This window comes from Balaenoptera acutorostrata, chromosome 2, assembly GCF_949987535.1.
Source record: "Balaenoptera acutorostrata chromosome 2, mBalAcu1.1, whole genome shotgun sequence".
Taxonomy (NCBI): Eukaryota; Metazoa; Chordata; class Mammalia; order Artiodactyla; family Balaenopteridae; genus Balaenoptera; species Balaenoptera acutorostrata.
In genome coordinates, this window is record NC_080065.1 from 179354764 (window position 1) to 179378645 (window position 23882).

Sequence of the window (23882 nt, forward strand, 5' to 3'; positions counted from 1 at the left end):
TTTCTCCAGTCCCTCCAGATATTGGTCAGAATTTGTGTGCCAAAAGTGTCCCTTCCTCTCTCCCCTTCTCCTGGCTCACTCATCCCTTAAGTTCAGCTTACTTGTCCCTTCCCTGGGGCACCTCCTCCGAGACCCTCAGCCTGGGAGGGTCTGTTACTCTCTGTACTTTCTTTGTAGCATTCACTGCAGCATATAGTTCTAGAAGTAATGGCGGGATTCCATAATTCATGTCTGTCTCCTCCACATCCATGGGCAGCAATCGATATGCTTTCTTCGTCTCTCTCTTCCTAGTCCCTATCCCGGACCCATGCCTGGCATAGAATAGGCACTCACTAGATATTTTCTAATACTTTTGGAAAATTATGGCTCTGATGAACATGAGCCATAGGACACACACATCCCTTAAAAACTTGAACAACCAGCGTCAGTTCCCTGATGAACATGAGCATTTCAAAGGTCCTGCATTAAAGAAACTCGTTTCAGGAATTCCCTGGTGGTCCAGTGGTTGGGGCTCTGTTCTTTCACTGCTGAGGGCCCGGGTTTGATCCCTGATCGGGGAACTAAGAGCCCTCAAGCCGTACAGCGTGGCCAAAAAAAAAAAAGAAAGAAACTCGTTTCACTCAGCAATGCACAAACATATTTGACCTCAGAGTACCCTCTTCCCAGCATGCCTGGTAAGATTGCCAGGGTTCCAAGGAGCATGGTTTGGGAAGCACGGCCATAATTGATCCCTGAATTATCTGAGCAGCATCAACTGACTTGAAGTTTAGTTTAGGAGGAGTCTAAAAGTACGCCTTCTAGTCAAGGGCTTGGAGGTCTCTGCTAGGAGTCTGTCACCCTTTGGCCATCACCCTGCCTCTTCTCAGGAACAGGGGTTGGGGGAAGGGGGAATGACAATAGTAGAGTTGTGCTTAGTGGCCCCCAAGATATATCCAGAGCCCATCTGTCACTGTGGGTTGAGAAGCAGAGAGGAAGGTTCAGGTTTGAGGGTCGGTAGGAGTCTGGGTCTATGTTCTAACGGTGGTTATGGAGGCATTGTTGCATGCGTTTGAGAGAATGAATTCCCCTCTTTGGAAGGGCTCAAGTCCCACAATTCCTTGCCATGTTCCTTCACCTCTCATACCTCAGTCTTATCATCTGTAAAATGGGTCTCCCGGAGGAGGGATTGAGATCACACACATCTGGCACTTAGCACATGGTCTGGCACATGCCAAGGGTCCAGCAAAAGACGTCTGTCATCTCTCCGGGGCCCCCTTTCTCTCCCAGGAGTGATGGGGTGATTCCCCCATTGGATTCCCACTCTCTGACCCCGACCTCCCCGCAGACCCTCTTCCAAAGCCCAGAGGAAGGCTGGCAGCTGTACACCTCAGCCCAGGCTCCCGACGGAAAATGCATCTGCACGGCCGTGATCCCCGCGCAGAGCACCTGCTCCCGCGATGGCCGGAGCCGGGAGCTGCGGCAGCTGATGGAGAAGGTAAGAACCTTCCAGGTTCCCTTGTGAAAATCTCCCAATTCCCACCCTGCCCTCTGCCCCCATCCAGGTCAGCCGGGGCCAGATCTAGCCATGCAGATTATTCAGAACTGGTGGATGACCTGGTTCCCCTCCAGGTGGATATTTCGGTCAGTATCTGTTTAGTGCTTTCTTTGGAGGAGAAACTGAGCACTGTATGGAGACAGGGAAAGAGAACCCCAGTGGCAGCATCTGAGTCCTCGGTGCATGAGCTCTGGCCCCACCACGCACTCAGCCAGACTCACCTGCTAAGAAGGGTCTCACCCTCCATCCCAAGAGACTTACATAAAGATGCCTTCCCCTTCTGATTGTGGTTGATATAAACTGGTCCCCATTCAATACATTCCCAAGGATATTTCGGTGCCCTTTAGAGGCCGACTGCTGTCCCTTGCCACTACCCAGCTGAATTGCCCATTAGTCACCTCTGATGTCAGTGTTGAAAGGGACTAGCAACTTCCCACCGCCATCCTGTAGAGGAGGAAGCTGAGGACAGAAGAGACCCTTGTTGGCACTGGAGTCTTCCACCCATTAACTCTGTAGGATCCTACCCTGCCCGTGACACCAGAACTGCTTTCCCCAACAGTGCAGTATGGCCATGTGGTGTCCCCTGATTGTTGACCATGACCGTAAAAATGTTTTGTGGCATCCAGGATGGGTATCAGGCGCTTGGCTTTCTGAGAACTTCCAAGTGTCACGTGAACGATGGTTCAGGAAAGTCTGTGTATTTCAACAAGCATCCAGCGTTGCCTCTGAGTTCACCTTGGCCGGGAGGAACTCAACTTAGCCAAGTGGAGGTGGGAGCTAGGGGGCCGTCGGTCTGGATTAGGAGAGGTCAGGGCAAGGGGAAGTTCAGTTCCCTCATTTAGCCTAAAGGTATTTATTGAGCATCTAGTATTTACTGAACATTCAGCTGTGGACAAGCCAGACACTGGGTCTGCCTCTGAGGATCCCACCTAAAGGAGACAGATGAATAAGAATGTTCCAGGTAGTAGTCATAGCTGGAAAGAAAATAACCACATAAGGGGGAGAGGGTGAGTGGCTGCTTAAGGCAGGGTGATCAGGGAAGGCCACTCTGAGGAGGTGATGCTGGAGTTGAGATGTGAAGGATGAGGAGGAGACAGCGGCGAAGACAAAGGGAACAGCGCTCCAGGTAGAGAGATCAGCAAGTGCAAAGGCCCTGAGGAGGGAAGAAGCTTCAAATCTATGTGAGCGAAGTTGGGCTGGTAGTCGCGGTGGATGAACACGGCGAGTAGGCAGGCAAAGGGGCAGGACCAGCTCGCAGGGTCTGCAGGGGAAGGTGATCCAATCTTCCTTTTGAAAAACTCCCTCTCGGGACTTCCCTGGTGGTCCAGCAGTTAAGACTCCACGCTTCCACTGCAGGGGGCCCGGGTTCTATCCTTGGTCGGGGAACTAAAATCCCACACGCCTCGCAGTGTGGCCAAAAAAAAAAAAGAAAAAAGAAAAAGCTCTGTCTGGCTGCTCTGTGGAGACTTGACTGCTGGGGACGAGAGTGGAGGCAGGGAGAGCAGGGAGGAGGGGAGAGGTGGGAGGTGGTGGTGGCCAGACTAGTAGCCAATGGATGGATTGGGCATGCCATTGGGAGCTCAGGTTGCTGGTAAGGTTGGGAGGAGAAGGTTGGTGGGGTGTTTGTCTGGCCTCTGGCCCCTCCAGGTCTTGTGTGTGGCATCCCGGGGACGGGGACAGGAGTGTGGCTCTCCCTAACCCTCCCAGTTCCTAGGTTCAGAACGTCTCCCAGTCCATGGAGGTCCTTGAGTTGCGGACGTACCGTGACCTCCAGTACGTGCGAAGCATGGAGACCCTCATGCGGAGCCTGGATGCGAGGCTCCGGGCGGCCGACGGGTCCCTCTCGGCCAAGAGCTTCCAGGTGGGTCCTTCTGGGTTCAGGTCAGAGGTCAAGAGAAGAATTGGGATTGGTGCCCATTATTTCCCAGCGTGGGGGTCACATCTGGGAAGGACCGAGTGTTGGCTGGCCCAGATCTAGGGTCCACTGTGGGCTGGGTCAGGTGTGCATCAGAGATAAGGGGGGAAGTTGTGGGTTGAAGGTCGGGCTCAGGTCTGGGTCACTGGTCAGGGGTTGGGATCAGCAATGGTTCCACCTTGGGAGCAGGAGCTGAAGGGCAGGATGACGGAGCTGTTGCCCCTGAGCTCGGTCCTGGAGCAGTACAAGGCGGACATGAGGACCATTGTGCGCCTGCGGGAGGAGGTGAGGAATCTCTCCGGCAGCCTCGCAGCCATCCAGGAGGAGATGGGCGCCTACGGATACGAGGACCTGCAGCAGCGGGTGATGGCACTGGAGGCCCGGCTCCACGCCTGTGCCCAGAAGCTGGGTATGCCTTGCTGCTTGATCTTGACCCCTGGCCTCCACACCCAACCCCCAAAACCCTCTGTGTGCCCAGGGCATGCTTTTGACCTCTAACTTCGAAACTTTGACCCTTGACCTCCCTACCCAAGGCCAAAAATAGACCCAGAAGCTGGAAATGCTCCTGACCCTACACTTTCAGTCCCTCACCCCCAACCTAACTCCACCTTGGGACCAGATTTCTGGATCCTTCCTCAGCCCTGTTCCCAGCTCTTCAGTTTGCTCACACTACCTCATCCTTGCCCTGCCTCCCTTGCGCTCTTCCCATCCTCCGCTCTCATCCCCCCCTGTTCCTGCCTCCCAGGCTGTGGGAAGCTGACGGGGGTCAGTAACCCCATCACCGTTCGGGCCATGGGGTCCCGCTTCGGCTCCTGGATGACTGACACGATGGCTCCCAGTGCGGATAGCCGGGTGAGTGACTGTGCCCACGCCAGGGGTCAGAACCTATACTGGGGAGGAGACATAGCCTGTGGCTGGCCCTAGGTGCCAAGCGGTTCCACATCGATGATTATCTTGTAGGGCGGAGTGTCCTAGGGTCTCCAGGGCCCTTGGACCTCCCCCTGACTGTCTAGAGACCACCAAGTGACCAAGAACTTTCCAGCCCTGTGAATCCATAAGTCAGCTGACCTCCAATGACTGTATAGAGACTAATGCTTACTAGTACTAATGACCAGCTCCCAGTGACCACTGACTGCAAAGTAACCACCAGTGACCAGTGCCTTCCCGAGGACTAGGACCTACCAGCACCACTCAGTGACCTTTAAACTTCCGGTGGCCACCATGGTCACAATTGCCTATCACCTCTGATCCACAGGAACCATCTATGAACTGCCTAGTGACTGTCCTAGTGATGGATGTTGGTCCCTGGGCAGCCACTGAGTGTCACAGATTAGAGGCAGCAAATAGCCACTGCCCCACTGTGATCATTGGTCTCCCAGACATCCTGGTGGTTCAACCAAGGGGTTAAGAGCTTGGGTTTGGGGGGAATTCCCTGGTGGTCCAGTGGTTAGGACTGGTGTTTCCACTGCTGGGCCGTGGGTTCAGTCCCTGGTCGGGGAACTAAGATCCCGCAAGCCACGAGGCACCAAAAAAAAAAAAAAAAGAAAGAAATCAGACTTGGAGTTATATCCCGCTTCTACCAATTCTTAGTAGCTGGGAAACTTGGGCAGGTTCCTTAATGTCTCTGAGCCTCAATTTTCCTTATCTTCAAAACGGTTATGATAACATCAGTGTTACAGTTTTTAGGATGCTTTGCCCAATAACCAGCGCGAGTAAGGGCACTCACAAATGCTAATACCATGGTGACAGCGAAAGATGTTGACGGAGAGGATGCTGCGTTCATGCCGGTCACCTCGTGGTTACAGGAATTACCCACGGGCAATGGATGCACGTGACCTCTTACCGCCCAAGGGCAGCCTAATGACCAGTAGCCATCCCATATCCAATGACCAGTGCACTCCTAGGCCCAGTGAGTCACCGGGGACTGCAATTTCCCCGATTCTTGGGGATCAAGCACTGTCCTCTGAGTGTCTGAGACCAATAGCACTCCCCGACCAAATGATCCCAGTCACTGGGAGGTCATGAAAGGTCACTGGACATCCCATGACTGAGTAATGACCACTTAGTGACTGTTGATCCCTAGTGACCATATGATTCCTGAGTGGCTGCTGCGACCTTTGGGTCATCGGTGGTGGTCCACAAGTGACCAGCGGCTCTCTTGTAGGTCTGGTACATGGATGGCTATTACAAGGGCCGGCGGGTCCTGGAGTTCCGCACTCTGGGAGACTTCATCAAAGGCCAGAACTTTATCCAGCACCTGCTGCCCCAGCCGTGGGCAGGCACGGGCCACGTGGTGTACAACGGCTCCCTGTTCTACAACAAGTACCAGAGCAACGTGGTGGTCAAGTACCACTTCCGCTCGCGTTCTGTGCTGGTGCAGAGGAGTCTCCCTGGGGCCGGCTACAATAACACCTTCCCCTACTCCTGGGGTGGCTTCTCGGACATGGACTTCATGGTGGACGAGAGCGGGCTCTGGGCCGTGTACACCACCAACCAGAATGCAGGCAACATCGTGGTCAGCCGGCTGGACCCGCACACCCTCGAGGTCGTGCGGTCCTGGGACACCGGCTACCCCAAGCGCAGCGCCGGCGAGGCCTTCATGATCTGTGGCGTGCTCTACGTGACCAACTCCCACCTGGCCGGGGCCAAGGTCTACTTCGCCTACTTCACCAACACGTCCAGCTATGAGTACACAGACGTGCCCTTCCACAACCAGTACTCCCACATCTCCATGCTGGATTACAACCCCCGCGAGCGGGCCCTCTACACCTGGAACAATGGCCACCAGGTGCTCTACAATGTCACCCTCTTCCACGTCATCAGCACCGCTGGGGGCCCCTAGGGGCCGCCGTCACTCACGCAGCCACGCGAGGGCCACGGGAGCCCTTTCTCCTCCACCTGTGTCCCTCCAAGTTTATCTTTCTGTCTCTGTCCTGCCCTCTCTCTCTCTCTCTCTCTCCCTCTCCCCTCCTGTACTGTTTTTTCTCTCTCCACCTTTGTGCCCAGCTTTCATTCTCCGCTTCTGTATTTCTGTCAGTGCGTTTTCTCAGTATTGTCTCTTCTTTACTGATCTCTGATTTTGATACTTCGCTCTTTCTTTTTATTGAGGCCTCTCTATCTTTTGATCGATCTGACTCTCCAGCTCTCTATCTCTGCCTGTCTCTCTTCCCTCCCTCCCTTCCCTCTTTGCGTCCCACCCCTCCTCCTCCTCCTCCTCCTCCTCCTCCTCCTCCTCGCTCCACGTCCCCTCCTCCCGACCTGAGGAGTTGAGTGCACGGATGCTTCTTTTTTTATTTACACTTTTTCTTTCCGGGTTGCTGGAATAAACGGGACCTTTGACATTTGATGCTTCCGCTGCTGTGTGTGTCTGGAAGGGGCAGAAGAGGCAAGGGGGAGGGTGAGCCTGGAGGCCCATCCCAGCTGGGTCCCCTTGTCCCAGGCCACAAGCTTTGTGAACAGGGGCAGGTAAGCCCAGCCCAGGGGGTGGGTGGGAGAGGGCCATGGCAGGGCGAGCCCTTTGGGAAGACAGGCGAGGATACGCAATCCAAAGTTGTTTCAATTGATCCAAACAACATGATCCAAATAACCAAGAACTCTATCACAACGATGAAGACTGGCCTCCAATGAATATTCTTTGTCCTGTTTTTTTCTTTTTTTTTCACTCACTGATCACACAGGTGCATCATTGACCCACCTGGCAACTTTTAAAATGGTTTTTTTTTAAACAATTTGGCTGCTTTTAAGAATATGGGTATGAGAGGGTAGCACACAGAATTTTTCCTTTTTCTTCTCTTTTTGCTTTGTAACATCAAAATCATTTTGTATGAGTTGCACCTGTTCTGAGTTAGCTGATAAAAAAAGATAGCAAGTCTGAAAGCGCATGGGGCCCTTCTGCTGGACACACCCAGGCCCCGTGCCTGGACTTGGGCAGGGATAGTCCCTGACGTGGGGACCGACATGGGGACCGGAGCTCCTGGAGGGGAAGGACGGGCAAAGCTAGCAAGTATCAGAGACAGGAAGGGAAGGGGTGTGTGAGCGTGTGGGGAAAAGACTGAAGTAAGCACAGGCCAAGTCCTCAGGAACCTCGGCAGTGTGACTACGGTGGGGTGGGAGGGGGTCACAGAAGGGGAAAAACAAAATGAAGGCTTTATTTTAACCAGATCTTTGGTAGCCTGGGTGACACACTGCAAGGAGACGGGGGAGACAGTCGCCTCTGAAGCTGTGACCGGGAAAAAAGGTAGTGCTGACCACTCCCCACCCCCGCGTTGGCCCCAACACACGGCCCCCCCCCCCGAAATCTCCAGCAGAAACATTGCGCAAACAGCCCCACCGGCCCAGACAACCACCCCGCCCGCCTCTGCTGAGGCCACCGAGGCCAAACTTGCTCCTCTGGGAGGAACCCTCCCTCCCTGTCTCCCCGTCTCTAATTAATGGCCTGATTAAATCATCTCCGCTCCGTGCTGGCATCTCCCGGAACTCGGGACGCTGGGGCCGCATTGCCGATGAAACCAATGAATAATAAATGCGACTGCCTAATGCACTCATTTAAAACCAATTTTTAAAGAAATCTTCAAGAAACGCAATTAATTTCCATTTAAATTAACAAGTTCGACATTGAAGAGAATCGATTCCTGGATAAGCACCTTGAGAGGCACTTCGCTCTGTACCTGCTTTTAAAAGACAAACACACACACACAAAAGCAACAAACAAACACACAAACAAAAAACAGGCACAGGGCGGGGGCACCTAGAACATCTGCACCCCAACCCTCCAATCTGTATTGGGCATCAGACAGATGCCCACAGGCGCCCCTTCTCTCTTTCTCACACACACACACACAAACAGATGCCCACAGGCGCCCCTTCTCTTTCACACACACACACACACACACACACAGAGGCAGGCCCAGCCCTCCTTATACTTTTGGGTTGGTGGCTTTTGTTCCAACCAAGGTTGGGAAGGAGTAATAACCCCCTGCCCCTGGACCCAGGCGAGGGTTGCGTGTCATCTGCGTGTGTCCTAGGCTGCCTACTGCTTACCCTGACTTCCCCTTTTGTGGATGTGTATCTGGCTACATTGGGGAAGCTTTGTAGCCCATCCCGTGACAGTACCCATGTTACCCCGAGTTGAAGCAACTGGCTCTAGCCCTGCTCTGTGGCCACAGAAGCCTGAGCTGGTGAAAACGGCAAAAGAGTGGACACCAGCCCCCTGGGTAGAGTTTGGGCAGGGAGGTGGCAGACCAGTGACAAAGACTATACTCTCACCACGCTGAAGGCCTGGGATTTAGGGCCTCACTTCTGGGCAGGAGGGGTGTGGAGCAGGTGACAGAAGCCACAGCTCCTGAATCATGCATGCTGAGTGGGCTCTGGGGGCATGTTTACCAAAGAGCAACGTTCTTCTGTGTTGGGTTTTGGCCGCTGCACAGCTAGACAAAGGAAGAGGGAGGTCCATGGAGGCAGGTGGTCACGTCCAGATGGGGGGACCCTCGGGTCACACAGGACAGACACACACCTAAGGCCAACTAGTCACGTGGGCACATGCAGGCTTGGGCGCACACACACACACACACGGATGCCCAAAGTGACAGGGAGTGACACAGAGAAAATTTCCCTGGGACTTCCCTGGCGGTCCATTGGTTAGGACTCTGTGCTTCCACTGCCGGGGGCACAGGTTCGATCCCTGGTCAGGGACCTAAGATCCCCCAAACTGTGCGGCTTGGCCAAAAGAAAAGGAAAATTTCCCTGCCAGCCCCACACAGGAAAATGCGCGCACACACACACACACACACACACACACACACCCCGCACCCTCCCTTCCCCGGCAGCATCTCAGATGCCTGGGACCCCAGGGAGACCTTCCCCGGGCCTTTGGTGCCGAGAGCGAGGCACAGGCCCATCCTCAGGTGGTACCTTGGAGCAGGACCCTGAAAACCCTTCCGCCCCCAAGTGCTCGTTTCCGATCCTTCCCAGAGGCTCCTTTGGACCTGGAGGGGTGCGATGGCTCCCCCGACACGGCAGAACGGTTGGCGCAGACGGCAGGGTTGCTGCCGGCCTTGTGGCCTCCACGGGTGGTGGCAGAGGATTCTGCCTGGAGGCGCAGCCGCCCAGCCGGCTCTCCCCAGCCCTCCGGAGCTGAGAGGAAATTCATTAAACCTGCCTAATGACAAACGCTCTGGCAGGCGGCAGGCAGAGAGCGATGGCTCCAGAAGCTGGCCAGATGGGAGTCGGCCCAGGTGGCTGTTTGAGACTCGGGCTTTTATCAGAGACTCGGCTTCGGCGGGGACGGGGGGCGGGGTGGGGGGGGGTGTTCCCTGGCGTCAGGCCAGGCAGGGTTTTATTTTCCTCAGGTGCCCAAGCCCCGCTAGCCCGCCACCCGTCCCTGCCCCGGGCTGGTCCCCGTGAAGTAGGCGGGCAGACCAGGCCTAACCGCCTCTCAGCAGCTCCGCAAACCTCCTGACCGACCTGAGCCCCCAGCCCAGGCCCTGGCCCCAGGGCAGCTACGAGGAGGTGATGGACAAGAGGTGGGCCGCACCCCAGCCCCCCACCTGAAGAGGAGGAAGAGTACCCCCTCCCGACCCCCATGTGCCACAGGATTCCCTCTGCTCCACGACAGCCCCTCCCCCAAAGGGCGGGGCAGGACCCCTGCGTTCAGAGGCGCCTGGCAGGGCCCCCCCACCAGGCTGGCCCCCTGCTGCCATGGTAACAGCGTCTGCAGAGGCCGCAGGACCCAAGCACAATCTGCCAGAGCGCTCGTGGTGACAGGGAAGCAGGCCTCAGGGTGCTGGGCGTAGTTCATTCTAACTCAAGTGGCCCACGTGCGTGGAGGGAGTTGGTGGGAGGGGGGCGGCGAGAGCACCCAGGGCACGGGGGCTTCAATCTGGCTCCCCGAGGATGCCCTGCTCCACCCGACCTGCTGAATCCAGAGCTGGGGGGTCAGGGCCCTCGCGTGCCAGGACGTCCTTGAACACCCAGGTGTGAGGGCCGCTGGCGCTGAGCACGGCTCCACGTCCCCGAGAGCCCGGCTGCCGCTAGGATGCCCCCAAGCCCAGCAAGAGGAGCGGCTCCTCCGCGAGGAGAGGCGGCCTGGACACCTGGACGCCGGGGCTGGTGGGGGATGATCGCTCCCCCAACCGCGCCCCACTCACCTCCGCAGGGAGGAAATGAGAGACAGGGACAGCAGAACAGTGGTTCCAGGTTTAATCGAGGCTGGGGACGGGGCTGCACTGCTGCTTAGAGAGGGCCCCCAAGCAGCAGCAGCCTGGGCCCCAGGCGGAGCATTTGCTTTTTGCAACTGAATACAGGCAGGTGGCAACACCAGAAACAACTCAAGGCCCTCCCGCCCCCGTCCTGGACCTGGGGGGACACAGGGGGCGGCTCAGCTAACCAGGCCTTCTCTTTGGGACAGGTCACCCCCAGCCCTTGGATCTGGAAGTCCTGTGAGCCTCTCCACCCTGCGCCCTTCTGAACTCAATTCCTAAAGGGGAGGGGAGTCTGGCAGGGAGCCCCCGGTGGTGAAGAGCCCCCCTCCCAGCCATTTTGGGATCAATAAATACTGTGTGACACGAGCAGGGAGGGGAACGCACTGGTCAGCGGCAGCAGGGAGCGGCGCGTGCGCACCCAGCCACCCTCTCCCGCACCCAGCCCGGGCGGGCGGGGGGCGTGTGTGGCAGGCCTGGGCCATCCACACCCCTCACTCCGTGCGCAGGATGATGTGGATGCCAGAATCCGTGAACACGGGCCCGCTCATCTCCCCTGCCCGCAGTGCAAAGGAGGCGTCTTCAAATGGCTTCTGCATCTGACCTGGGGAAGGAAGCATGAGGGATGGCAGGTGGGGGGTCAAGACCCGGGCTGCAGGCCAGGACCAGGCAGGGCGGGCAGATGGGGCTCCCACCTGCACCCCCGGGCACTCATTTGGACTCATCCGTCACGTGGTTTATGGCCCGGTCACAGCGGCGAGTGGGGCCCAGCTGAGGGCGGCAGGGCAATTAGCGAGGCCCCGGGAAGGCTGAGGACAGCGTGAGGGATGAGGGCAGAGCTGCGGTCTCTGCCATGCACGTAAAGATGCGTTCTAGGCATGAACTGGTCTCCCTGCGCCGGTCCCCAGCCCCTGCCACACTGTCTGTCTCCCCTGCCTCCTGGGGTGGGCAGGCGGTCCACAGACCCTTGCTGGCTCCCCGACACCCCTCGCCCCATCCTGGGCCCCTCCCTGATGCTCTGTAGACCCCAGGGGTGGAGTGGGAAGGAGGCGGAGGCCTGGCTCCCTCCGCTCCTCCCTTTTCCACAGCCCCAGCTGGAGAGGCCTGAACTCGGGGTTGCTGATCTGACCCCCTCCTCCCCTCACCCCTGGTTTCCCCACCCATGAGGGCGGGGCAGGGGATGCTGGGGGACATGCCCTGGGGCTCTAAGGGGCCCCAGCCTTACATCTCCAACAGGAGGAGAGGAAAATGGCAGCAAGTACCCACCTTGGGGGGCCCGTGATGGGGACAACTGAGCAGAGAGACACACGGATGGACTCCCCACCCCAAAAGAGAATGTCACTGGGGAGAAGGCTCTGCGGCCACCACCCCCAGCAGGGCGGCCTCTGAAGCCTGAGGGAGGGACTTTGCTGCCACCTGGTGGACTCCAGAGGCCCATGCGGCAGGCGTTACCCCTCCCGATCTCTAGGTGGTGGGCGGGCGCTGGTGGGTCAGAGGGTCCTGCCGGGGTTTGGTGGTGCCCATTCCTCGCGCACCTCTGCTGAAGGCACCCAGGTCTCCCCTGGCTTTGGCGGAGCTGCAGTCGCTGAACTGTGAGGCCAGAGATTCAAAGTCCTCTTCTCCCGACTTAATCTTCTGGATGTAGCCTGCGAGGGGGACACACAGGGAGACCTCCCCGTCAGGGCTGGGGCGGGGCAGAGGGCTCCAGGGAGGGCGGCACTCCACTCAGAAAGCGCCTTTCACGTGCATGCACACCGCGACCCTGTGGTGACCGCAACAGCCAGCTGGTCTCACGTCCCATCCCTATACCGCCCGCTCTGTCACTCCCCACCTGACACACACTCAGCAACATACAATGAACAGAGCATGGCCTCCTCCTACCCTCACACATACTCTGAGAGAAAATCTACCCCCCAGGCCCTGTTGGGGAGGACAGCAGAAGACAGGACAGAAGTTAAAAAGGGACACTGGGACCCAGGGGTTCCCCAAAAGCCCCAGGGCAGTGGTGGAAGCCCCAGTGGAAAGTTTTCTACAGGCTTCTAGGAGAAAGGCAGGAGGCCAGGGCACCAGCCCAACTCTGCCACAGGAGACGGCTGGGTCCTCAGCCCGTGGGCCTCAGTTGTCTCATCTGTTCAAAGTGTGAGGAAGGCCAGGGCCGCTTACTGGGGCTTTGTGGAGACCTAGCGGCGGCCTAGCTGGGGCTCAGGAAGGGACACGCGTCATTCCCACAGACTGCGCCCCAGAGACAGCAGGGTGTGCTGGTAGCGCACCAGATTCACCCTCTGTGCAGCCCAAACTGTCCCCATTGGGTACCAATTCTCCCCGGAGGGACAGGGAGGCTGGGCTGATGGGAGGGCAGGAAAAGGATGACTGAGGGGAAGGGCTCCCAGCAGAGGGCGCCAGGGGGCAGCACCAAGCACCTGTGTGGCTCTCACAGACCCTGTGTGTGCGGGGTAGGGAAGGGCCGCCAGCCACCCTCCTGAGTCCAGGCAGGAGCCCTTGGAGCGAGAACCCATCCTGTCCTCCCCAGACCACCACCGGACAGCCCCTTGCCTCGAGCTAGGCCTACACGGCTTCCCTGACAGCCACTCTCCTGGGGGGCATTATCCCTGAGGCCCCCGGTGGGACCTGGGACCATGCACCCCCCCCCCCCACAGCTTAGCGATGAGACACCAGCCCACGCTGGATGTGAGGGGCACCCCGTCACACCCACCGGTGGGTTTCTGAACTCCATGGTGACACCTCTAGCCGTTGCTCCTGTCTGACCTAAATGAGGCTGTGACACGCCTGGTACCTGTCTGAGCACCGCAGGGACACTGCGGATTAATCTACCTGGTGCTCTGAGGCCCAGACACGCAGCCAGGCCATCTGCCTAATGCACGGCTGGTGCAAACCTCCCCTCGGCCCATGGGCCTCCGACTCCCGTCCGACCTCAGTGTCACTGTTATCCATCTAGCTCCCTGGAACGACGGGTGACAGCACACCTATCACTCCCCGCCCACCCCCGTCTCACTGCATGTCACAGCAGCAACTGCGTGTCCCGGTATCTGACCTGCTCGGCTGCTTCCATGGCTGTCCCGGTAGCCCCTGCCTCCCCCGTGTCCCTGTCACTCTCGTCCTGTCCTGACCGTCCCTTTGCTTCTGAGCCTCAACTGTCAGTCATTGCCAGCAGGCCACAGTGACCCACAGCACAGTGCCCGGCACAGACAGACATCTTGACAAATGGCACTTGCTGTCACCGTTCTGTCCCCCCTTCCGTGTGGGCTGTGCCAGCCGGTGCCGAGGCTGCCCCTACTTCTCTCTGACCTGCGCACCCCGGTCCTCCTCGCCTGCACCTCGCCGTCTGCGCCGGCCGTCACCGTGATGCGCTGCCTGGTCAGGCAGGCTCTCTGTCGGATGCGACACAAGCCCCACCCTCTGTGGACGGCTCGCATGCTGCAGCGGCTTCTGCCGTAATGCTCTGCTGTGCTCCCGACGCCGCCCTGGGGCTGCCAGGTAGGTGGTCCCCCTGTGCCAGACGCATTCACGGGTGACTGCGATCTGAACCGGATGTCACCAGGATACCCCGCCTCTACCTCCTCCTCTCCCTGGATTCTGGTTGCGTCCTCGGCCTCACCCGGGCGGCACCAAGATATCTCCTCTCTCTTCTGTCTGGACCTCGGTAACAGCGGCCAGGGGATCCTGAGTGCACAGTGCCCCCCAGTGCACCTGCCCGCCTCCAGGTACCATGGGGGGCGCTGCTGCACACGCCCAGCACTTGGGGAGTCGGGCCCAGCCCTGAGCCCGGTACAAGCACCCCCCTGCTGCATCCTCCAGCAGCTGGAGCTGTGGGCACAGTGGCAGGGAACCCCCGAGACTAGGCGGCCTGGCCAAGGCGCGCACACAGTGTATGTGTGCAAGCAACAGCAGCCTAAAGACTGAATAAAAGCCAAGCTTTTGCCCCCCCCATAGTTTTTTGTTTGTTTGTTTTTTGGGGGTTTTTTTTTTTGGCCAGCCGCATGGCTTGTGGGATCTTAGTTCACTAGGCCCTCAGCAGTGAAAGCGGAGTCCTAACCACTGGAATGCCAAAGAATTCCCATGTCCCCCATAGTTCATAGCACCCACATCTTCCTCTGACCAGCCAACTCTCTCAGAAAATATTCTGCTTGGATGGGAACCTGAAATGATTTTGTTTAAAGAAACAACGCTTCCTTCCTGAGTTTCCCTTTCAAAAGCTGACCTTCAGGGGTCTGGCCACAAGTCAAGATGCAAGGCTACATTCAGAACCCCCTGTGTCCCCTCAGCTCAGTCTTATATGCCCCATGGTGTCCTGCCTGGTCTTGCCCCCCCCACACACCCCCACCTCTCAGCCTTTGCTTAACCTTTGTTTAATCGTCTCTTCCCACCCGAAGCTCATCTGCTGTCCTCTGGTCTCACCCAGGAGTCTCCCTAAGGCCCCACCAGGCGAGGTGCCTCCCTGGGCCCTGCATTTACCCCTTTCCTGTTTGTGCGTCTGTTGCCGCCTCATACGGGGAGGAGAGGGACCAGGTCGGCCTTGCTCACTGCTGTGTCCCCAGCTCCCCGTGCTGTGCACTGAACAGGTGTTCACTAATGTTGAAGGAATTCGTGAATAAATGCGACAGAAACAGGCCACGGGGAAGGAGAGAGAGGGATCCACCACTGGGCTCTGTAGACGGAAATGCTGGAATCTCATGCCTTTTTTCTGTGAAGCTCAGGCTCAAATGCTACAGAGGAGGCAAGAAAGGAAGTGCAAACCAGACACCCCGGGCTGTTCCCAGCAATGCCCTGCCTCACCCGACCGGCAACACCCCCTACCCAGACAGCGTCCATCTAACCCTCACCCAACGGGGCAGCTGAGGCAGAGCAGGGTGGCTTGTGGACCCCAACTACTGTGTTCGGATGCCAGCTCTACCGATCCTGAGCTCTGCGACCCTGGTACGTGACTTCGTCTCTTGGAGCTTCACTTGCCTGGTCTGTAAAATGGGCTAATTGTCAGCTCTGACCTTGGAGGGCTGCTGTGAAGGGTAAAGGAATTACTGCCAGAACAGTGCCTGGTGCAGAGTGAGCCCCTGACAATTACTAGCTATCAGTCCATAAATAATACGGGTTGAATGTTTATGTCCCTCCAGAATTCATATATTGAAGCCCTAACCCTCCAACGTGAGAGTTACATGTAGGGGGACTGCTGCTCACTTCAGGGCCTCCCTGGGACCCTCAGGCCCTGGGCATGTGGGGATGGAGGGATGGGAGTAGGCAGGGAGGGCTCCTCCACGGCCTGGCTTCCTTACACAAGGACACTGGCAATGACGGGCAGCCGGTGCCCAGATCCCTGACAAGCCTGTGGCCGCAGCCCAGCAGCTGCAGAGGAGCCAGCACTGGGAAAAGGGGCCTCAGCAGAAGATGTGGACACCCAGCCGGCAGCCTGTCCCCTCGGGGCAACCGGGGAGCACAGGACCTAAAAGCGAACTGATGGGGCTTCCCTGGTGGCGCAGTGGTTGAGAATCTGCCTGCCAATGCAGGGGACACGGGTTCGAGCCCTGGTCTGGGAAGATCCCACGTGCCGCGGAGCAGCTGGGCCCGTGAGCCACAACTGCTGGGCCTGCGCGTCTGGAGCCTGTGCTCCGCGACGGGAGGGGCCGCGATGGTGAGAGGCCCGCGCACCGCGATGAAGAGTGGCCCCCACTTGCCGCAACTAGAGAAAGCCCTCACACAGAAACGAAGACCCAACACAGCCATAAATAAATAAATAAACAAACAGCTAAATAAATAAATACATACATACATACTAAACATCAACATCATTAAAAAAAAAAAAAAAAAAAAAAAGCGAACTGATGGACCCAGGCTGCCGGCTGCAGAGTGTGCCGCCCAAATCCTCATCTCTTTATCGCCTGGAACAAGCCCATGACGAGAACAGGGGCGGGGGGAACAACATCCACTTTCACGAAAGAGGAAACCAAGCCCAGGCGCCCAAAGCTGGCTGATGTGGCACACGAGTGTCTGGTTACCGAGCGCACCATGGCCCGGGCCATCTCACTGCACCCTCGTCAGGACCCCCGAGGGGGCCTGCCTCAGCCCCATCTCAGGACACTGAATAAAACCACAGGCCAAGGTCACTGGAGGGTCTGCACGCTAAACCCACCAGGCCTCCCGCGTCCTGGCCCAGAGCTCCACCCATGGGCCATGGGGAAGCAGCAGGGCGCTCTTGGTAGGCGGAAGCCTTGTCCAGACCATGGTCCCCAGCACACACTCCTAAATGACTGGGGTCGAGGCTCTGCTGTGTAGACAGCAAGCGGCCGGCACTGAGCCCACTGCTCTGCTGAGCGTTCAGCTGCCGGCTGTGGCCCCTGGACCTTCACGGCCACCCGGTCCCCATCCTACAGATGAGGCAACTGAAGCTCTGAGAGTAAAGACACTTGCTGGAAGCTACGCCGCTTGCACCGAGATCCATCTCTGTGTGACTCCAGGGCTGGGCCACACTGGTTCTGACCTTACCCCACCCCTGCCCCTCTAATCCATCACCCCGTCCTCCCGATTCTGCCTCCTAAATCTCTCTAGAATCTACTCTACCTGCTTCCTACCTGCCCCAAGTTCAAGTCACAGTGTTTCTAGTTGCAATTCCTCCCACAGCTTCCACCAGGCCCTCTGGCACAGGCAGGCGTGTCGGACCCCTGCTAACACTCCCGAGTGTGCACTGACTTAAGGCTAGGCCCCAGGGCCCAGCTGCTTACTGGGCACACCCCCAGACACCCCTTCCCAAGACCCAGGCTGACCTCAGCACCCCCAGGCTCCCACTGCAGTGTGAGCCCCACCAGACACATCCCCGTCCATCCTAGAGCTGGGTTGGGGGGCACCCTCACCTGCCACCCCCAGGCAGTCCCCAGGGCCCAACAGCTTTCCTTCCACGTGATGCTCAGATATCCCCATGTCCACCTGCCATCTCTGGCCAGGACTGTCGCAAGGGCTTCTGTCTCTGGCCTGCTGCTCTGCGGAATCCAGGTCCTCTCACGGTTGCCTTGCCAACGTCTCTTCCTCAGACCCTCAGCTTTAGTGATTCCCTCCCCAGACTGTGCCTCTTCCCAGTCCCCTCAACCAGTGATGGCGCCTCCAGCTGCTCAATCTCCAAGTGCCCATCACCCCTTGCTCAGTCTCATGGGGTTCGGAAGCCTCAGAACAGGGACCCCTCTAGGAGCTAGGAGGACCCAAGAGGTCATCTCGTGATTCCTCTGGGTTTCCTGCCACGTCCTCTTCCCCTGGGGCCGCCAGACCCCGCTCATTGCTCACAGCTCACCGCTGGTCCAGCCAGCCTGGGCCCTGGGCCTTCTGGCTTTCTTGGCCCGTCACCCTCCAGCCACACGGCTCTCTCCTAAAAGCCAGCGCCACAGGGCCCCCCCTCCCAGTCACACGTGGCCATGTGTTTCCTGCTGTCTCTGGGAAAGGACCCGAACTCTTGGCCTCACTCTGGGCCGTCCTCCACCTGGCTGGGACCTGCCCTTGAGGGGTCTCATCCCTCTTCAGTCCCCTCCACAGCCTTCCCCCGAGTCCTACCTACAGCCGAGCCACAGGCCTTCATTTCTGCCGCTTCCTCTGCCAGGGATCCTTCTTGCTTCCTCCTGATTCAGGAAACCAGGCTGCGAGCGCTGCCGTGGGCCAGGCTTTGTGTTGGGTGGCAGGAATACAGTGGGGAAAGAGACAGATCCAGTCCCTGCCCTCACGGAGCTGAGGAGGTGAGCTCTTTGAATCTGCCTTCAAGAGTCTGTGCAAGAACTTGGCTCTGCTCTACAAGGCTGGGAGGCAGGAGGCTAAGAGGTGCCAGACACTGTATGGGGGGTGTAGGTGTGGGTATAGGTGTGTTTAAGTAATATCCCACGGGCCAGGGGCTTCCCTGGTGGCGCAGTGGTTAAGAATCCACCTGCCAATGCAGGGGACACGGGTTTGATCCCTGGTCCGGGAAGATCCCCCACGCCGCGGAGCAACTAAGCCCGTGTGCCACAACTACTGAGCCTGCGTGCTACAACTACTGAAGCCCATGCACCTAGAGCCCGTGCTCCGCAACAAGAGAAGCCACCAGAATGAGAAGCCTGCGCACCGCAACGAAGAGTAGCCTCTGCTCGCTGCAACTAGAGAAAGCCCGCGCGCAGCAATGAAGACCCAACGCAACCAGAAATAAATAACTAACTACAAAAAAAAAAAAAAAAAAATCCCACCGGCCAAGTACTGGACCAGTGATGTCATAGCAAAACAACAGCCAATATGGACTGATTATGCCAGGGCTGTGCTAATAACACCCATCATAATAGCCACCAGCAATCACAGAACATTTACTAGATGCCAAGGCTGTTATTCATGCTTTACTGCATTAGGTCAGAGTCTTCTCAGCTACCCTATGCAGTGGGTCCTATTATCATAACGCTAATTTTACAAGTGAAAAGATTGAGGCTCTGAGATGTTAAGTAACATGCTCAAGGTCACACAGCCAGGACCTGGCAGAGCTGGATGGGCACTCAGGCTATTTGGGCATGGGAGAGAGATGGGTTATGTGGGGTTGGAGGGCCTGCGATCTCTGGTGAGAGAGGCTGAGTGGATGATGAAACCACACGTGTGATCCAGACCAGCACTGTCCAACAGAACTTCCTGCAAGGATGGAAACATTCTCTATCTGTGCTGTCCGAGATGGCAGCCACTAGCCACATATGGCTACTGAACAGTGTGGCCAGTGTGACTGAGGACCCAATCTTTAATATGACTTAAATTTAATTAATTTAAATGGAAATAACCACATGTAGGTGGTGGTGGCCACACTGGACAGCTCTAGACCAGGGTGCTGCGAACTATGTCCCACGGGTCAAATCCTGCTGTTTTTGTAAATAAAGTTTTATTGGCACACAGCCACGCCCATCTGTTTACATGTCATCTATAGCTGCTATGGAGTTACCAAGCAGAGCTGACAGAGACTGTATGGTCCACAAAACCTAAAATATTCACCATCTGGCCTTTTCAGAAAAAGTTTGCCTACCGACTGCTGCTCTAGACTGTGGAGGAAACACAGAACAGAACGAGGAAGAGCCTTCTCCTTCAGGGCAGAGTTAATTCACCGATTCTACCTTTCCAGCCTCCCTCCTGACCCATCCATACACGTGCCCCAGGACCCTGCTTGATGATACTACTATCAAGGATAGCTCCCACTGAACGAGGACCCACTGTGTGCAACGCACTTTCTCATCTCACTGAGTTTTCACGATGGCCCTTGGAGGCAGGTATATGATGCCCATTTTACAGAGGTGAAAACTGAGTCTCAAGGAAGTGACGTGAATGTCCCAAGCCAAGGAGCTTATAGTGGCATGGCTACCGTCTGAACCCAGGTCTGCCAGCCCCAAGGTTGGGTCCTCCCCACCTACCCTGGCTCACCCTCAAATACCAGCGGGAGAGGAAAAGGAGAGGCAGCCGTGAGAGGCAGGCTCGTGTCATGTGCAGGCACTTCCAGGTCTGTCAAGGCCACAGCTGACAGCTGAGCAAGGTGGGGTAGAGGGTCTGGCATGATTTCTACAAGCCCAGTCTGGCCCCTGGGGAGAGGGACCTGCCCCCCCCACCAGACCCTGTCTCCACCTGTGCTCACCATTGATCAGCTCCAGAGCCTCCTCCTTGGTCCGGGTGATCTTCTCCTGCCGCCAGGACGAGGGCCGCCGTGACTGGCTGTGCTTGACCAGCAGGTGTGAGCATCGGACCCTGGCGGGCTCCCCTTGTCCATTTTTGCCGCCGCCAGTGCTATTGCCACTCGGCCGCTCCCACTGGCTGGCGTTAGTGATGTGATTGAAGTAGTACACCCGGCCTGGAAGAGGGGGGAGTGGAATTCAGCTGCGACCTGCTCAGAGGACACCACCGTGACGCCGTGATAAGGGACTGGCCAATGAGATGCCTCCATTCAGCCAACCCACTGCTGTCCACCAGTGCCACCAGGCCTTAGGGAGCTAACATTCTAGGTGGGGGCGGACAGACACCAAACAAGCAATAAGACCACGTTATAACTTCAGTCATTCATAACTTCAAGGGGGAAAATAACCCCAGGTGAGGAAGAAAGGTTCCAAGCGTGCACTCAGCAGCCAGACCGCCTGTTCAAATCTGCCACTCTGCCACTCACTCACTGTATGATCAACCTTCCCTGGGCCTCGGTTTTCTCACCTGTAAAATGGAGATAACAGCAATACCTGCCTGAAGGGTTGCTGTAAGGGCTGTATGAGTTCATATCTGTACTGTGCTTAGGATAGCACCTGGCACACATTAGGAGTGTGGTAGCAACTATTATGTCCATTTTATAGACCACAAAACTAAGCAACATTTCCTGGGTGTTTACTCTGCTCCAGGCACATATGGGGGAGGCAGGAACTGTACCCATGTGCGTCAGACACAGAAGCTCTGCTCTTTTCCCCTACCCAGTGTACTCTGCTGCAGAACTGGGGGCCAGCATTACTGGGGCAAGATGTTACCCAGAGACTAAGGAGCATGGAGTGAGGGCCGCAAACAAGAAGCTTGAAGTAGGACCCAGTAGAGATAGGGTGTCATTCCAGGGGCGGAGAGTTTGCCTGGGTTACGTGGAGGACTTGTGCCCACCATTGTGAACGGCTGGATGTCACCCATGGGGAACACTGTTAGGGTTGAACTGGGAAGAAATGGAGGGAGTGGGGGCCCAGAATTGGGCAGAGCATCAGCTTTATGCTGCAGGTCACAGCCACAGGCCAGGGCTGCAACAGGGTGGGTGACAGCTGAGCCACTGACTGCCTCTAAAACCTTGGCAATGGGCTCCATCTCCCTGAACCTCAGTTTTCTCACCTGAAAAGTGGGGGTGAGGTGAGAGAATAAGGACATCAACCCTCATGGGGTTAATGTGGAGAGCTGATGATGATGTATGCAAAGTGCTCACCAGAGCTCCTGGCGTTCAATAAATCGGAATTCTTACTGCGACTGTGATTACTGTGAGCTCTGGTCCGGCGGAGTGAAACACTGGACCTCAATGTATCTCAGTGGTTTGCAGTAACAAGGGCAGGGGGCTGTGGAGTCAGACTGACTGGATTCTAACCCAGCCCCCACCCCCTGAAATGAATGACCTTGAGCGAGTTCCTTCAGTTTTCTGGCCTCAGTTTCCTGACCTGCAAAATGGGAGTAATAACTACCTACCTTCCAGAATTGCAGCCATTCAGAGAAAGAAAACACCTAAAACGCTTGGCACAATGCTTGGCACTGAGATAAACGTGCCCTATTATTGACATTATTATTGGGGGAAAAACCTTAAATCGGGTCCCGGAGCACGGGGGCATGTTCTCAGGCAGAATACCACCGGGCGGATATCGCAAACTCAGAATTAGGTATGGATGGCAGCAGGCATGTTAGCAGTAGGAGGTTGTGGACCCGAGGCCGAGCAACCCTGGGGCCCCGCCCTGAGCATGGGGTTGGGGTGTCCTCCCCCAGGGGTGTCCCCTGGGCCCAGCGGGGTGCAAAGACCTTCTCCCCGGGCGTCAAGTGCATTAGGCCGAACGAAAGGTGTCAGTCAGATCGGCAGGGCCAGGGACATCCCTGAGGGAGTGCCGAGGGATCATCGTCCCCCTACCACCCCGACAGTGCGAGGGGCCTCTCCGGCCCCGCCCCTTGCCTTAGTTTCCTCAGGGTTCCCCACTCCTCAGGCTCGCAGCCCTCACGGGGTGAGCCGGGCCGTCACCCTGGGACTACGCGGAGGAGCCAAGACCCCACGGCAATCGAGCGGCGGCGCCGCGCCCAAGGGGCGAGCTCGAGCCCTGCTTCCGCGGGCCCTCGCGGCCCCGCCCCAGCCCCGACCCCTACGGCACCTGAGCTGCGGCTCATGCGCTTCTCCCAGCCGGGCGGCAGCTTCTCCTCGTCCGCCATCTTCCCTCCTGCCGCAGAGCCCGCTCCGCCTCCGCCGCACCGCCTCTGCCGCCCGCGCCTGCCCACCGCTGCTGCCGATTGGCTGGGCCCGCCCCGCACCGGGGTCTGGCGACGACAGTCATTGGGCACCCCAACTGTCCGGACGGGCTCTCTGGCTTCCTATTGAGCAGAAGCGGGGGTGGGCGGGACCTCCCACCGTTTTACCTGGGCCCCGCCCCCGGTCGGCCTCACCCAGGCCCCGCCCCGCTCCTTTCCTCGGCCCCTAAGTGGTGGGAAAGGGACACGAGCCCTCCTTGTCAACGCCCTTTGCCGAGCTTCAAAGAAGTCCTCACCTCTCCTTTGCGTCCTTCGGCGCAGAGCTCATCCGATTGGCTACTGCAGCAGCAATTCCCGCCTTCCTAAGCCGTACCCGGAGGGCCGCAGCTCCCCATGCGGAAGTGTCTGGTTTGTGTTGAGGTAACTGCAGCAGAGAAGGTTCTTGGCAGAGGCTGCGCTGCCTTTGCTGTTGCCATAGCAACGCAGTTACCTTGGTGATGAACAGCTAGGAACCCAGAAGCCTAAATTTGGCTCCTCCATCCTCCCTCTTCCCACCTGTTTCCTCCAGATGTCCAAAGCTAGCCCACCTCCTTTTAATTTTTTGTGCAAGTCTCTTTCCCTATGCTACTGACCCAAACACCTTACCCTTCCGTTGGAGTCTACTTTACTTCACCTATTCCCTCCCAGTCTGGCTTCTGCCTCCGTCCTGGGTGACCAGTGGGTGTTGGCATTGCCATTCAGATGGGACAACATGGGAGGCGCGGGTCGGAGGATGATGAGCTCAGTTTGAGTCAATTTATTTTTTAAATTTATTTTTTATTTAAGTATAGTTGAATGAGTCAATTTAAAATTAAGTCTGTGGCACTCGTGGGACACTGGGGAGGTGGTTGGAGACCTAGGGCTAGAGATAGACATGGGAGTCAAGACACCAACAGGGAAGAGTTCAACTACAGTTCATCTATAGCATAGACCCTTACATAACCGTTAAAAAGAATGAGGTGCAATGACATGAAACACAGGGAAACATGTCTATGACAAATTATAGAGGCAGGATGGGGGTTGAAGGTTAACAGCACTCAGGAGCCAGATTGCTTTGGGTTCAAAGCCTGGCTCTACCATTTGCTATGACCTTGAACAAATTACTTAACTTCTGCACTTCAGCTTCTCCATCTGCAAAATGAGGGTAAGAAAAATACATATCTCATAAATACCTTTGATGTAAAGATTAAATGAGTTAATCTATATAAAGCACTCAAAAACAATGTCTGGTCCATAGCAAGGATATGTGTTGCTGGGTGAAAAAAAA

General features: G+C 57.0%; 2 protein-coding genes across 4 annotated transcripts in view; one reads left to right on the top strand and one right to left on the bottom strand.

Annotated features, from left to right (window-relative positions):
• OLFM2 (olfactomedin 2) overlaps positions 1–6793 on the top strand; it is a 61203-nt gene extending 54410 nt beyond the window's left edge. For all 3 annotated transcript variants that reach the window (XM_057540836.1, XM_057540835.1, XM_057540837.1), the window contains exons 2-6: positions 1325–1474; positions 3249–3395; positions 3639–3858; positions 4195–4301; positions 5614–6793. In XM_057540836.1, coding sequence (XP_057396819.1) covers positions 1325–1474; positions 3249–3395; positions 3639–3858; positions 4195–4301; positions 5614–6291 — 1302 coding nt within the window. In that variant the 3' untranslated portion in view covers positions 6292–6793. The remainder of the gene's footprint in view (positions 1–1324; positions 1475–3248; positions 3396–3638; positions 3859–4194; positions 4302–5613) is intronic.
• Positions 6794–10632: 3839 nt separating this feature from the next.
• Positions 10633–22634, bottom strand: PIN1 (peptidylprolyl cis/trans isomerase, NIMA-interacting 1). Its single transcript, XM_057541830.1, has 4 exons — positions 22483–22634; positions 20262–20474; positions 12181–12291; positions 10633–11249 (listed from the first exon to the last, which is right to left on the bottom strand). The coding sequence occupies exons 1-4, from the start codon at positions 22538–22540 to the stop codon at positions 11140–11142; spliced, it is 492 nt and encodes a 163-aa protein (XP_057397813.1). The 5' UTR covers positions 22541–22634; the 3' UTR covers positions 10633–11139.
• Positions 22635–23882: the final 1248 nt, after the last annotated feature.

Bases quoted from the DNA above. Each gene is read 5' to 3' on its own strand.
- PIN1 (XM_057541830.1), bottom strand. From the start codon at position 22,540: ATGGCGGACGAGGAGAAGCTGCCGCCCGGCTGGGAGAAGCGCATGAGC. The intron at 12,292-20,261 runs GTGAGCACAGGT...TCCCCCTCGCAG, and splicing joins GGCTCTGGAGCTGATCAATG to GCTACATCCAGAAGATTAAG. The intron at 11,250-12,180 runs GTGCGCGAGGAA...TTCCTTCCCCAG, and splicing joins CCTGGGTGCCTTCAGCAGAG to GTCAGATGCAGAAGCCATTT.